The 12,500-nt window shown below is 51.0% G+C and overlaps 1 protein-coding gene across 6 annotated transcripts in view; it reads left to right on the forward strand.

The window, feature by feature from the left end:
- myo6a (myosin VIa) overlaps positions 1–12,500 on the forward strand; it is a 66,027-nt gene that overhangs the window by 38,723 nt on the left and 14,804 nt on the right. For all 6 annotated transcript variants that reach the window (XM_028396796.1, XM_028396798.1, XM_028396799.1 and 3 more), the window contains exons 15-25: positions 1–17; positions 2,045–2,172; positions 2,641–2,736; positions 3,036–3,206; positions 4,586–4,624; positions 4,763–4,856; positions 7,131–7,261; positions 7,412–7,489; positions 8,984–9,113; positions 10,193–10,283; positions 11,775–11,925. The exon at positions 1–17 is cut by the window's left edge and continues 56 nt beyond it. In XM_028396796.1, coding sequence (XP_028252597.1) covers positions 1–17; positions 2,045–2,172; positions 2,641–2,736; positions 3,036–3,206; positions 4,586–4,624; positions 4,763–4,856; positions 7,131–7,261; positions 7,412–7,489; positions 8,984–9,113; positions 10,193–10,283; positions 11,775–11,925 — 1,126 coding nt within the window. The remainder of the gene's footprint in view (positions 18–2,044; positions 2,173–2,640; positions 2,737–3,035; positions 3,207–4,585; positions 4,625–4,762; positions 4,857–7,130; positions 7,262–7,411; positions 7,490–8,983; positions 9,114–10,192; positions 10,284–11,774; positions 11,926–12,500) is intronic.

The raw sequence follows: 12,500 nt of genomic DNA on the forward strand, positions 1-12,500 counted from the left end.
CAATCAGGACTGCATAGGTATGAACGCCCCCGTTTGTTTTCCATGTCTGCGCCGCACGCATCCATCCTCTCAGCCTCCAACGAGCGGCGCCTCTCCACAGTTTGACCTCCGAGCCGCGCAGCCTCAGAGCATGTGACCTCCTGCCCTGACTGAAGCGTGTCTTCATCACTGCACACACAGGGAGGCAGACGGATGTCGGGCGATTAGAGGTGCAGGAGGTTAATTGTGCTTTTTGCTAATGTCAGTATCAGAAGCTTAGCTACAGCTGCAGGGAGACAAACACACGCTGTTTACTGTGAAATATATGAGCTCATGTGGACCCCTGCTGTGTGTGTTGTTCACACAGTCACACTCGGCGTGGCAGAAAATGACAGAGTGTGTAAGAGGAGACGACACAAACACCACAGACTAATGGGAAAGATAATTAAAGGCAAAAACATCACGTCGCAAAAGAACAGTGTGTGTCGCTGTGATTTTAGGGTTCGTGCTGATTTCATTCATGGTGGAGTACGACTGTTTCTGTGGCTGTGAGCAGGTGGAGCCATGGAGGAGTAAATCAAGGGAGGAAGGAGAGGACCCAGGGTGTATGAAGGGATAGAGGAAGGGTGGAGACGTAGACTGAGGTGTCTAGATGTAGATAGAAGGATGGATGGAAGGATGGAGGATTAGATGAAGGTGTGATGGAAGGATGGAGGGGTGCTGTGTTGGACTGGAGGTTGGATAAAGGGATGGATGGAGCAAGTGGAAGATTGAAGGGATAAATAAAGGGATGGGGAGGGGTGGATGAACAGACTGGTGGAGGTATGAAGGGTGGATAGAGGAGAGCAGGAGCTGACTGAAGGGATGGTGGCAGGGAGGTGCAGGAGGTGTAGTTGGTGGCAGGGAGGTGCAGCTGGTGGCAGGGAGGTGCAGGTGGTGGCAGGGAGATGCAGCTGGTGCAGGTGGTGGCAGGGAGGTGCAGGTGGTGGCAGGGAGATGCAGCTGGTGCAGGTGGTGGCAGGGAGGTGCAGGTGGTGGCAGGGAGGTGGTGGCAGGGAGATGCAGCTGGTGCAGGTGGTGGCAGGGAGGTGGTGGCAGGGAGATGCAGCTGGTGCAGGTGGTGGCAGGGAGGTGGTGGCAGGGAGATGCAGCTGGTGCAGGTGGTGGCAGGGAGGTGCGGGTGGTGCAGGTGGTGGCAGGGAGGTGCAGGTGGTGGCAGGGAGGTGGCAGGTGGTGGCAGGGAGGTGGCAGGTGGTGGAAGGGAGGTGCAGGTGGTGGCAGGGAGGTGCAGCTGGTGGCAGGGAGGTGCAGCTGGTGGCAGTGAGGTGCAGGTGGTGGCAGGGAGGTGCAGCTGGTGCAGGCGGTGGCAGGGAGGTGCAGGTGGTGGCAGGGAGGTGGCAGGTGGTGGCAGGGAGGTGCAGGTGGTGGCAGGGAGGTGCAGGAGGTGGCAGGTGGTGGCAGGGAGGTGCAGGTGGTGGCAGGGAGGTGCAGGTGGTGGCAGGGAGGTGTAGTTGGTGGAAGGGAGGTGCAGCTGGTGGCAGTGAGGTGCAGGTGGTGGCAGGGAGGTGCAGCTGGTGGCAGGGAGGTGCAGCTGGTGGCAGGGAGGTGCAGCTGGTGGCAGGCAGGGAGGTGCAGCTGGTGGCAGGCAGGGAGGTGCAGCTGGTGGCAGGCAGGGAGGTGTAGTTGGTGGCAGCTGGTGGCAGGGGGAGGTGCAGGCGGTGGCAGGGAGGTGTAGTTGGTGGCAGGCAGGGAGGTGCAGGGAGGTGCAGGCGGTGGCAGGGAGGTGCAGGTGGTGGCAGGGAGGTGCAGTCTGCAGTCAAACGACCTGTGATCACTTTGACTTTGGCTGTAATAATAATAATAATAATATAACAATGATCATTACAGTTCTGTGAATCGGGTCTTCACCCTTCATGTCCAATCAGGTCAAGGAGACACCGTCCATTCGATTAGACTTTAATTCAGTCTCTAATCGTCTCCATCACTCCTCCACCATTTACTCCGCGGCCTCAGGTGATCTGAGGTCCCTCCGTCCCCCCTCACGTCTCTCGTGTCTCCTCTGCAGACCTGGTGGAGGCCAAGTTGGTCGGCATCCTGGACATCCTGGACGAAGAGAACCGTCTACCTCAACCCAGCGACCAGCACTTCACCGACACCGTGCACAACAAACACAAGGACCATTTCCGGCTGACTGTGAGTGAGAGTGGAGACAAACACACACGTTTAGTATTTTTGACTCGGTGTGTGTCGTCATGGCCGCCGCTGCCTCGGTGGAAACCTCATGAGCTGTTGTTACTGACTGATATCATCATCATCATTCGGAGCTCTGTGTTTGTATTTTTATCCCTAAGTGAAAGATGTCAGACACAGTGTGGACGCTCTTATAACCATGTGTTCTTCAGATGGAGGCCGTCTCAGAGGGACCGCCGTTCAGCCTGCCGCGCTGCCGCTGACACTTAGATTACTGACACCAATCTTAATCTTCATTTCCAGCAGCGGCTGATTGACGGCACCAGGAATTAGTCTGTCACTGTAAATGGGAAATATGCAGGAGCTCTGCTGAGTCTGAGTGTTTCACTGTGTGTGTGTGTGTGTGTGTGCGCACCCACACGTGTTCACACATGTGATCCTGTGTGTGTGTGTGTGTGTGTGTTCCCTCAGGTGCCCAGGAAGTCTAAGCTGGCCGTCCACCGGAACGTGAGGGACGATGAAGGATTTATTATCAGACACTTTGCAGGAGCCGTGTGCTACGAGACGGTGTGTTCACAACACACACACACACACACACACACACACTTTAATTTCAACGATGGCTGCAGGACAGTCATGTCCACAGAAGGATTTCTGTCCTTCTCTTTGATCACTGGGCCGTTGAAAACACTCCTGACATGAAAGCAAGTGACCATTCAGATCAGATCAGATTCAGAGGAGCAGGCTCAGTAATGAATGAGTGTCGGGATCATGCAGGAACACTGTTTCTATTGATGAATGTGGGAACAATGACTGGATGTTCTTAGAGAACACAGGGCGATTTTAATTCTGCGTCTTTTCCTCAGACCAAGTTCGTGGAGAAGAATAACGACGCCCTGCACATGTCTCTGGAGTGTCTCATCAGCGAGTCCAAGGACCGCTTCATCCGCGAGCTGTTTGAAAACTCCAACAACAGCAAAGACGTCAAGCAGAAGGCCGGGAAACTCAGCTTCATCAGCGTCGGCAACAAGTTTAAGGTGAGGTCCCTGAATCAGCTTCAGATTCAGCCTAAAACCGGCGGCCCTCTCCGACACGTCCGACTGATACAAGGACAGGCTGATGAATCAGGACCAAGCCCGACATAATGAAAACCTACAGGCGCTCCACGCCTCACGACCCCCCCAGTGAGACAGCACCTCCGTCACCTTCACAGATTTATTACTGCTCATTTTCCCCGTGCCCAAAGCTCTGCTCCTCTCTGCCTCTCCGGATCCTCCTCTGCACCTTTTGAACCTTAATCATCGCTCGGATAGAGAGACGAGGAGGAGGAGGAGGAAGAGGAGGAGGAAGAGGAAAACACTGCAGGTAGCAGAGCTCACAGGCGATCAGAGCTCAATCTGTGCTGAGAAGAAATCCACCCGAGACCAGCCCAGTGCTGAAATCCCATCAAATAACAACCAGATGTTGTCAGAGTGGAAATCTGGACTGGACTCTGGACTCACAGGTCCAGCAGCAGTTTGTAGCCGTGGATGAGAACACTCCACACAGTGGAAGCCAGGTCTGCACAGCGGTCAGACCTGCATGGAGGCGGTGGCCTCTGCTGTCTCTGTGCTGCTGGTGACCTGAGCTACACCCTGATTATCCTGTCAGAGTCTGGGACGTCTGGATTAGTGGTTGCCATGACAGCAGCGTCCCTGCCCCCACACAGAGAACCTGGATAAAAGTCTCAGGGAGTATCGTGCACATAAAGTCTCCATCAGAGGGTGAAGTGTTCCTGTGAATCCCCCTCAGCCTGCACCGTACACCCGGCTCTGATACCAGCCCATCACTCCCTCAGGTTATGTGTGTATAAATATATTTTAGTGGAAGTGATTGAGTGGAGCCGTGCGCTGTGGTTTTTGGCTCACCTTGCCTTCGGTTAGGTGACACATCAGAGTGCACATGAAGGTGAGAGGCTGGATGATTCACAGCTGACAGCAGAGGCACCAACAAACACTTTTTTAATGAAGACTCAGGCTTTGGGTTTGAGTTTTTGTATTTAACCCTCTGAGCTCTGCAGCTTCTGGATGTTTCTCCCTCCTGCGGGCTCAGTGTTCGCTGCAGCATGAGGCTCTGTGGAAACATCACAATGATGGTCTGGGTTCAGGGGGTGTGAGGACTTTTAACACACTGGCCTGCGACACGTCTTCCTGTAATGAGATGCTGGGTTTGTTGCTGAATTTCCTTCGAGGATATTGGCATGCGCCTCACGACGACACCACCTGTTGCCATGGTTACCACATCAGCCAAGGATGTCTGACTGGCTCCTGTGCGTCCGTCACACACGTTTGCTGGACAGAAACGATCATAAATGTGTTAACTGTGCGGTCACCGATCTGCTGCGGCTGTAACATGCTGTTTGTTTCCTCTCCTGCAGACCCAGCTGAACATTCTCCTGGACAAGCTGCGCAGCACGGTCAGTGTTTCCTGTTACAGCAGCCACAGTCATCATGTTCCTCAGTCAGACATGATGACTGTCATGAATGTGTGATGCAGGCTGCGCCTCCTGCTGATGCAGGACTGATGAGTTCTCCTTGTGTTCTTACTCCTTCAGGGCTCCAGTTTCATTCGCTGCATCAAACCCAACCTGAAGATGATCAGCCACCAGTTTGAAGGCGCTCAGATCCTCTCCCAGCTGCAGTGCTCCGGTCAGTGTCCAAGGCTCAGGCGCTGTTTACAGCTTCAGTCCAGAACGTGTCTCCCCCTGTTGGCAGATTAGAGTAATTACAACTGTGAAGACGTGTGTACGAGCTCTCGTCTGATTGGTCGCAGTATATGATGTGACACTGAGCTAAGAGCTAAGCTAATACAGATTAGCCCTGATGTGTCAATCAAGACAAACCACAGTCCTAAACTTGTCCAGAATGTGTCCAGCACCAGGACATACACTCGATCCCAAACAAGTCCAGAACTCGTCTGGATCCCGGCTCTCAAACAGCAGCAGCCTCGGCGGAGGTGCTGTGTGTAACTCTGTCCTTGACTTGTGTGACTTGTGTGGTGCTTTGTATCTCGGCGTCAGTACATGGTGTTCATCCTGTTTCAAATACAAACAGCAGCAGACTGTGCAGAGACTTCTTCACTGCACAGAGAACAGAACAAACAGAGATCATCTGTTCAATGAGCCTGTGTGCTGCTGTAAAGATGAGCGCCTCATAAATCCTGTTTATACAGCAGGAGACCAGGAGACCAGCACAGCAGGGCCTGGATTCTGGATGAGATCCAGACTGCTTTTAGATACATTTCTGCAGTAGTTGGGTTCTTATTCTGGACTTGTTGCAGAGTTGCTTTGGGCATAGACTGAACTGGTTTCTGGACCAAGACTAGATTCAGACTGGATTTGGACTGGTTTCTGGAATAGTTTGGGGCTTGGTACTAGACTAAACTTTGACTTGGTTCTGACTTGCTCCTGGACTGGTTTCTGGACCACTTTGGGACTTGATTTTGAGCTTGTTTTCATTTGAACAAGTTCGGGTCTTGGTTCTGGAGGGGTTTTCAGTCCGGTGGTTTGGATCGATCGGGATTAGCTCTGGGTTCTGGACTAATTTGAGCCTGAATTGAGGCTGGGTTTTGGACTAGTTTCTGGTTCAAGGCTCGTATATGTTAGTAGTTCTGGTATTTTGAGAAACGCCGCAGTGCTGCCTTCAGGACAAATTCAGGGCTCACAGACACACACACACACACTGAGCTTTTGTTGGTGATCTCACAAACCAGACTTTCAGCCAGAATTCTGACAGAAAACATCAGAAATGTTAATAATAATAATAATAATAAAAGAGATCACATGATCAGACATGAAAACACCGTGATGACAGTGAATGCATCGTGAGCCTGGGCAGACCTGCCTGTGAGCTGCAGCCTGGTCAGAGGCTCTTTGTTTAACCTCTTGTGTTCTTCTTCTGTGACTTTGACACACTTTCCTTAAACTTCCTCTAAACCTGAAGAGTCTGCGTCAGTGGCTCCGTCCCCTCAGGCCTGCAGCAGCAGAAATGATGAGCCGGGCTTTAATATCCTCAGAGAGTCGGATTGTGCTTTCATCCACACAAACTCGATGTGGAGATACTGCAGCCAGCCGAGCTCTTTATCAGTGTTATTGGACTGGGAATGGGACTGATGATAGTTTGGATGTGGGAGACCTCTGTGTTCTGACCTGACACGGTCAGGCCCAAAGGGGGACGTTCACAACAACACCGAAACCCGGCGCAGACGGGGAGATGTAGATGTAATCTGAGAGGAGGCAGCGCTCTGACCCGAGCAGCAGGCTGGACTTTATAAGCAGAGAAGCAGGCGGGGTAACAAAAAGTTTCTGTATTCTTTTCCATCATCGCTGTGGATTCATTTTTAATACCTTCATCCCAGAAGGGCTCCGAGGTGAAAATCAGCCTGATGTAACCGTGAAGAGTGAGGTTTCAATTAAAGACGACATCAGATCTTTCTTTGCTTCCTTTGGGAAACTGAAGCAATTACAGCTGAACGCTGATATGAGTGATGTGCAGCTGGAGGCCTTCAAAGGACAAGTTTGAGCTTTATCTGAATGTGCGAGACAAAGGTTCACTAATCGCAGGGCGCAGAGGGCAGCTCCGCCTCCAGCCTGTGCACAAATCAGATTAATGTGGAGGTACTAAAAGCTGCAGTTCCTGCAGCGTCCACTAGAGGCTGCCTCCAAAAGTGAGTCAATCCCCACAGACTAGAGAACTGTACAGCCGACATAAACATGTTTACAGCCTGAGGTGGAATCAAGATGGCGGCAGCGGTGGGTCAGGTGCTGCGTTCTGTACAGGACACATTAGATTACCACGAGTCAGCAGACTCCACAAACTCTGCAGTAGCAGCTGAGCTAATATCAGACAGTAACAGCCGATCACAGATGTGGACAGAGGAGAGTCAGTCGCTGTGAAAGCTCATCCATCTCTCTGTGTCTGCAGGGATGGTGTCGGTGCTGGACCTGATGCAGGGCGGCTTCCCCTCCAGAGCCCCCTTCCACGAGCTCTACAACATGTACCAGCAGTACATGCCTCCCAAACTCACCCGGCTCGACCCGCGCCTCTTCTGCAAGGTCAGGCGCCTGAGCCTCTGCACGCCACTCGCATCATCATCATCATCTTCATCATCCTGCTGATTACCCTGTTTGTCTGCATCCTGTGTCTGTGTGTGTCTGTGTGTGTGTGTGTGTGTGTGTGTGTGTGTGTGTGTGTGTGTGTTGCAGGCTTTGTTCAAAGCGCTGGGACTGAATGAGAACGACTACAAGTTCGGACTGACCAGAGTGTTTTTTCGGCCTGGGAAGGTGAGACACACACACACACACACACACACACACACACACACACACACACACACACACACACACACACACACACACACACACACACACACACAGACACACAGACACACACAGACACACACAGACACACAGACACGCCCCTCCTCTGCTGATGTAGGTGTCGTCTCCCTAAATAAAGACAGTGGATTTACAGGGAGCACATTAGTCACTGTGGCTGAGGGGAGGTGAGATTTAGTTTTTTTTATTCCTCCACGGGATGAATAATTCATCAGGTGTGGGTTCGACGTGGTTTCTGGGGGGACTTTGTGGCTGCAGTGGACCTCTGCTCAGGGTGAACTCTATCTCTACCTCGCTCAGAGGAATACATAAACACTGCTGGCTCCAGCTCAGACACCATGAGCAGCCTGTGAGGAGCCACACGTGTTTGTTTTGTCCTGCACCTCTGTGGAAACAACAGTCACAGCTGCGGCTATAAGCAGAGACTCTGAGTGTGGGTCATGTGACTGCTGCTCACATCATGGCTTCCTGCTTGTTGCTGAGGAGACAGAATCCTGTTGTTTTTGAGCCATGTAGAATGAAGTGGATGAAAACAAGTTTGGATCGTCACAAATGATGTGTTCAAAGACCTTCAGACAGACAGACAGTATTATTTTAGCATGATGATTTCAGGGTAAATATAATATTTGTGAGCGGCTTGTTTTTGTTTGTGTACCTGGGATCGGAGCATAACCGCACTGAGGCCGAATAATAAACACAACATTAAAGCACAGGGCCGAGATATAGAAAAGATGACAGATATTTCTGTGGCTTTCACACAGGAGGTGAAGCAGCCGTGTGGAATTTCAGTGACACAGAATAATCTGCGTGCTGCCAGCCGTGCAGCTGAATCCACAAATAGGAAGAGAAATTGGCAAAAATGTTCCAGGATGTTCTGTGACAGCGACAGATTTCCATTTCCCTCAGATACATGTCATCATAGCATCAAATCCTGGCTTTAAAAAAGTATTTTTTGTCGTTTTAAAGGAACATTTGTGTGCTGCAGCAGACCCTGAAGCGTGCAGCTGTTGATCGGAGTTCAGTTTCCATCACTCATACATGTTTTATAGCAAAGTCCAGGACCACAGCGGCGCCGCTGAATGCTCGCCAGCACTTACTGCTCCTCATCTGAAAGTCTGCTGAGAGTGTGGCCGTGGTTGCTGTGGTTGCTGTTGTTGCTGTTGTCGTTGAATGTGTAACTGTCAGAACAGGGAGGATGGTCACACTCCTGGGTGCGAGATGCATCATGTGACTGTTTAATTCAGGAGGTAGAAAGTTTACATTAATTTAAAAATCATCCAAAAGTTCTGCACTCCTCAGCACAAACAGGAAGCCATGACATCACATGACCAGCAGTCACATGACTACAGGCTTTGTGCAGAGGAGGTGTTTGAGTCTCTGCTCACACACCTGAGTCTGCCTGACGTAGGTCTGAGTCCGATGTTTGTCTCCTCCGTCCAGTTTGCAGAGTTCGATCAGATCATGAAGTCGGATCCGGACCACCTGGCCGAGCTGGTGAAGAAGGTCAACAAGTGGCTCATCCACAGCCGCTGGAAGAAGGTCCAGTGGTGCGCTCTGTCCGTCATCAAACGTAAGCAGCTTCTCTTCTTCTCACTGATACGTCAGAGTTTTTATAGAAGTATCCAAACTAGCTCTGAGCTGTCTTCAGAGGAGGAGACACGCAGGGAGGACGGTCATTACACCACGAAGCAGGAGGCCTCTCAGAATCTGTGGGCTCTCACTAAAGTCAGATTTGAAAATGAATCCAAAACTTTTTTAGAATGTAGGAAGAGTCTGGCTGCAGGTCTGAGATGAGACACTGAGCAGAAGCACTGAGACTAGTTCTTCATGATAAATACTGAAAGATCCAGAAGACCTCCTGTTTCCATCCTGCACCCCCTCACACAAAACAGAAGAATAAAGTCAGAGCTGCCGCACTGTTATTGACTAAAACATGAAGCGCCTCACGCAGCTGAGAGTCAGGAGCAGCTCCACTCTGTCAGAGGTTCGGTGCGAACGCCCGACTGGAATCATCGTTAAAAGCTTTCTGCTCACGTCGGCAGCTTCTCGTGTTTCCTCAGCTGCAGTCTGTGTTTGACCTCTGGATTCATGCAGAATGTGGGGAGGTCGTCAGGAGACGAGCCGTTATCGATCTGTTTATCCGTCACGCCTCGTCTCTCCTCTCATTCTCTCAGTCTGGTTAAAGTTGCTTCGCTGTCGGTTCAATCACAAACAGTAATCACTGTGACGGAGCTCGGTGGAGGACTCAGACATCAGACTGTGTGAGTGAAGATTAAACCTCATTGTTTAGTGTAAACTGTGCCGTGCTGACAGCAGATCCCGTCTCTGGGTCCTGCTGCAGGCCACGTACTGGTCTGCATGAGCTATGAAGGGATGTGTCCGCGTGCTGCAGAGCGTCATCATGTGACTCTGGAACCTGCTGAAGTTTCCAGAGTCTGCTTGACGTGTCCTTCAGCAGCTCTGCAGCTGTCCTGTCCCTGCTTCCTGTCGCACAGCTGGGCTGGAAGCAGCACCATGTCAGACTGACCCGTGTGGTACAAGTGTTTCCATCACTAGGTGTTAGGGTCTGGCTCCTGCTCCCTGTTAAATTGTTCTGTTTGATTTGTTCTTTGATGCTTGGACTTCATTCTGTCTCTTCTTCTGTCACAGTGAAGAATAAGATTCTGTATCGGGCCAGCGCCTGCATCAGCATGCAGAAGACGGTTCGGATGTGGCTCTGCAAGAAGAAGCACAAACCTCGGTGGGTGTCCTTTCTTCATCCGTCCTCATCCTCTCGTCCTCTTTCTGCTCCATTTCCTGTTCTGCTTTCGATATTTTTCCCTTCTCTGTTTCTGTCCTCTCTCTCTCTCTCTCTCTCTGCGCCCCTCCTTCCTCACCGGTCTTCCTCTTCCTTCCTTCTTACACTCACCTCCTCCTTCCTCCCTCACCCTCATCAGTAAACTCCTCTTCTTCTTCTTCATTATCTACCACTTTCCCCACTCTGCGGTGTCACTCTGCCTGGTGCACACACACACACACACATACGTCTCTATCACCTCGGAGACGGTCGCCTGGCGACACATGCCGCTCTGCTTATTACCTCTGATATTTGGATGATAAACAGCAGAGACCCTGGGAGGAGGAGGAGGGGGAGGAGGAAGATGGAGGATGCAGGTGGAGAAGAGTCTCTTCTCTACTCTGCAGGGGGGTGGGTTTGTGTTATCTGGAAACCCACCAGTCTACACTAACAGGCTGTAGTGTTTCTGTGTGTGTGTGTGTGTGGCGGGGAGGAGTGTTTGTGGTGGAGGCGGAGTTTAGGCAGAAATTGAGATTTAGTGAAGCAACTTGACGAGATGACAAGCATGAAATGAGCCGAAACATCACATAAAGCCCGAGCAGAGGAGGAGCAGTCATAAATATGAAGTCATCACACACACTCTGCAGCTGTGTTTTACACACAAACACACACCAGATGATCTGTTCACAACAAAAATCATCCCAAACAACGGCTCCGGATCTCAGAGCCTGATTCAGATCAATAATCAGCCTCTGTGGTCAAACGGACGACGACAACAACAACAAAGCAACCACTGGGGTTAAAAGCTGCAGTTCCTCCAGCGGCCACTTGAGGCTGCTCCAAAGTGTTTTAACATGGAGGTCTGTGAGGACTCACCTTTGGAGCCAGCCTCTAGTGGCCACCAAGGTCGCTCATGTCTTCCCTCCATCATCAGCTCGTTCTTCCGCCATGTTGACGTCTGCAGAAACCTGAATTCATAATCTGGTGTCGTCAGTAGCAGCCAATTTATTACTGCTGCTTCCTGTGGTTAATTACTGTGCAGTTTCTCATTAATAATACAAAACACAATCAACGGAGAAAACATGATGTATTACAGGTTAAAATAAGCCTGGGAGCTTGTTCAGTAATTAAAATCAGCACACAAACACATGCATCAGTCACAATAATCCACAGATATTCAAAGGGCTGAAGCCAGGAACACATTCAGCCTTCACTCACTCGCTGTAGAAGGCTGCAGGTCATGTGTGTGTGTGTCATGTGAGTCCATCGTGGCTTCCTTGGTGTAAAAACTGGATTTTTAATCAAGATCTGTAGAACAAAGACATCACAACGTTAATGCTCAGATTTGATGCACACGATGCTTTCAGGGACCGTGGGAAAGCCCACGGATTTTTTCTGTGTGATGGGTTTTGTGCTTTTATGAACTACAGTTGTGTGTGTGTGTGTGTTTTTCAGGATCGACGGGTTAGTTAAAGTGCGTAACCTGAAGAAGAGGATGGGCCGCTTCACTGAGGTGGTGGCCGGGCTGAAGGAGGGCAAGCAGGAGATGAGCCGGCAGGTCCAGGACCTGGAGGCCTCCATCGACACCCTGATGGTCAAGATCAAGGTGAGGCAGGCGGTGTGACAGGTCGGATACAACAGCTGCTTTTGTCGGCACTGACACACACATGTGAAGGTGATGGACAGGACGTGATGGACAGCCGCGCTCTGCTTTGACAGACAGATGCTGCCTGCTGCCTCTGTGACGGCGTAACTGGACCCGTTTAATATTTTAAAGATAAAAATAAATCAGAACGTGACGCAGTTCAAATCCAAACTATTTAAAGTGAAGCGTCCGGGCTCCTCATCATATCAGTGTTTGCTGTGCGCCTCCTCTCACCTCGTATCTCGCCGCCTCGTCGCTCTGTCACTGTTTACCTGCCGTGGAATCGAACAGGTGCTCAGATCAGAGAGACGAGCGCTGGCGGAGGAGAGAGGCAGACTCCACCCCGCAGAGTAACTGACAGTCAGAGGAAAAAGGCCACACTGAGCAGATGTGTATGAATATTCATCCTCAGGTGTGTGTGTGTGTGTGTGTGTCACTTGTCAGTCTGCTGAAATGTTAGATGCTGACAGGTCATAAAAAAACATGGAGTGATGATGATGCTGGTTGCTAAGCGGTTGCTAAGGTGCAGACAGAGC

The sequence above is a fragment of the Parambassis ranga genome, chromosome 24 (genome assembly GCF_900634625.1).
Source record: "Parambassis ranga chromosome 24, fParRan2.1, whole genome shotgun sequence".
Taxonomy (NCBI): domain Eukaryota; kingdom Metazoa; phylum Chordata; class Actinopteri; family Ambassidae; genus Parambassis; species Parambassis ranga.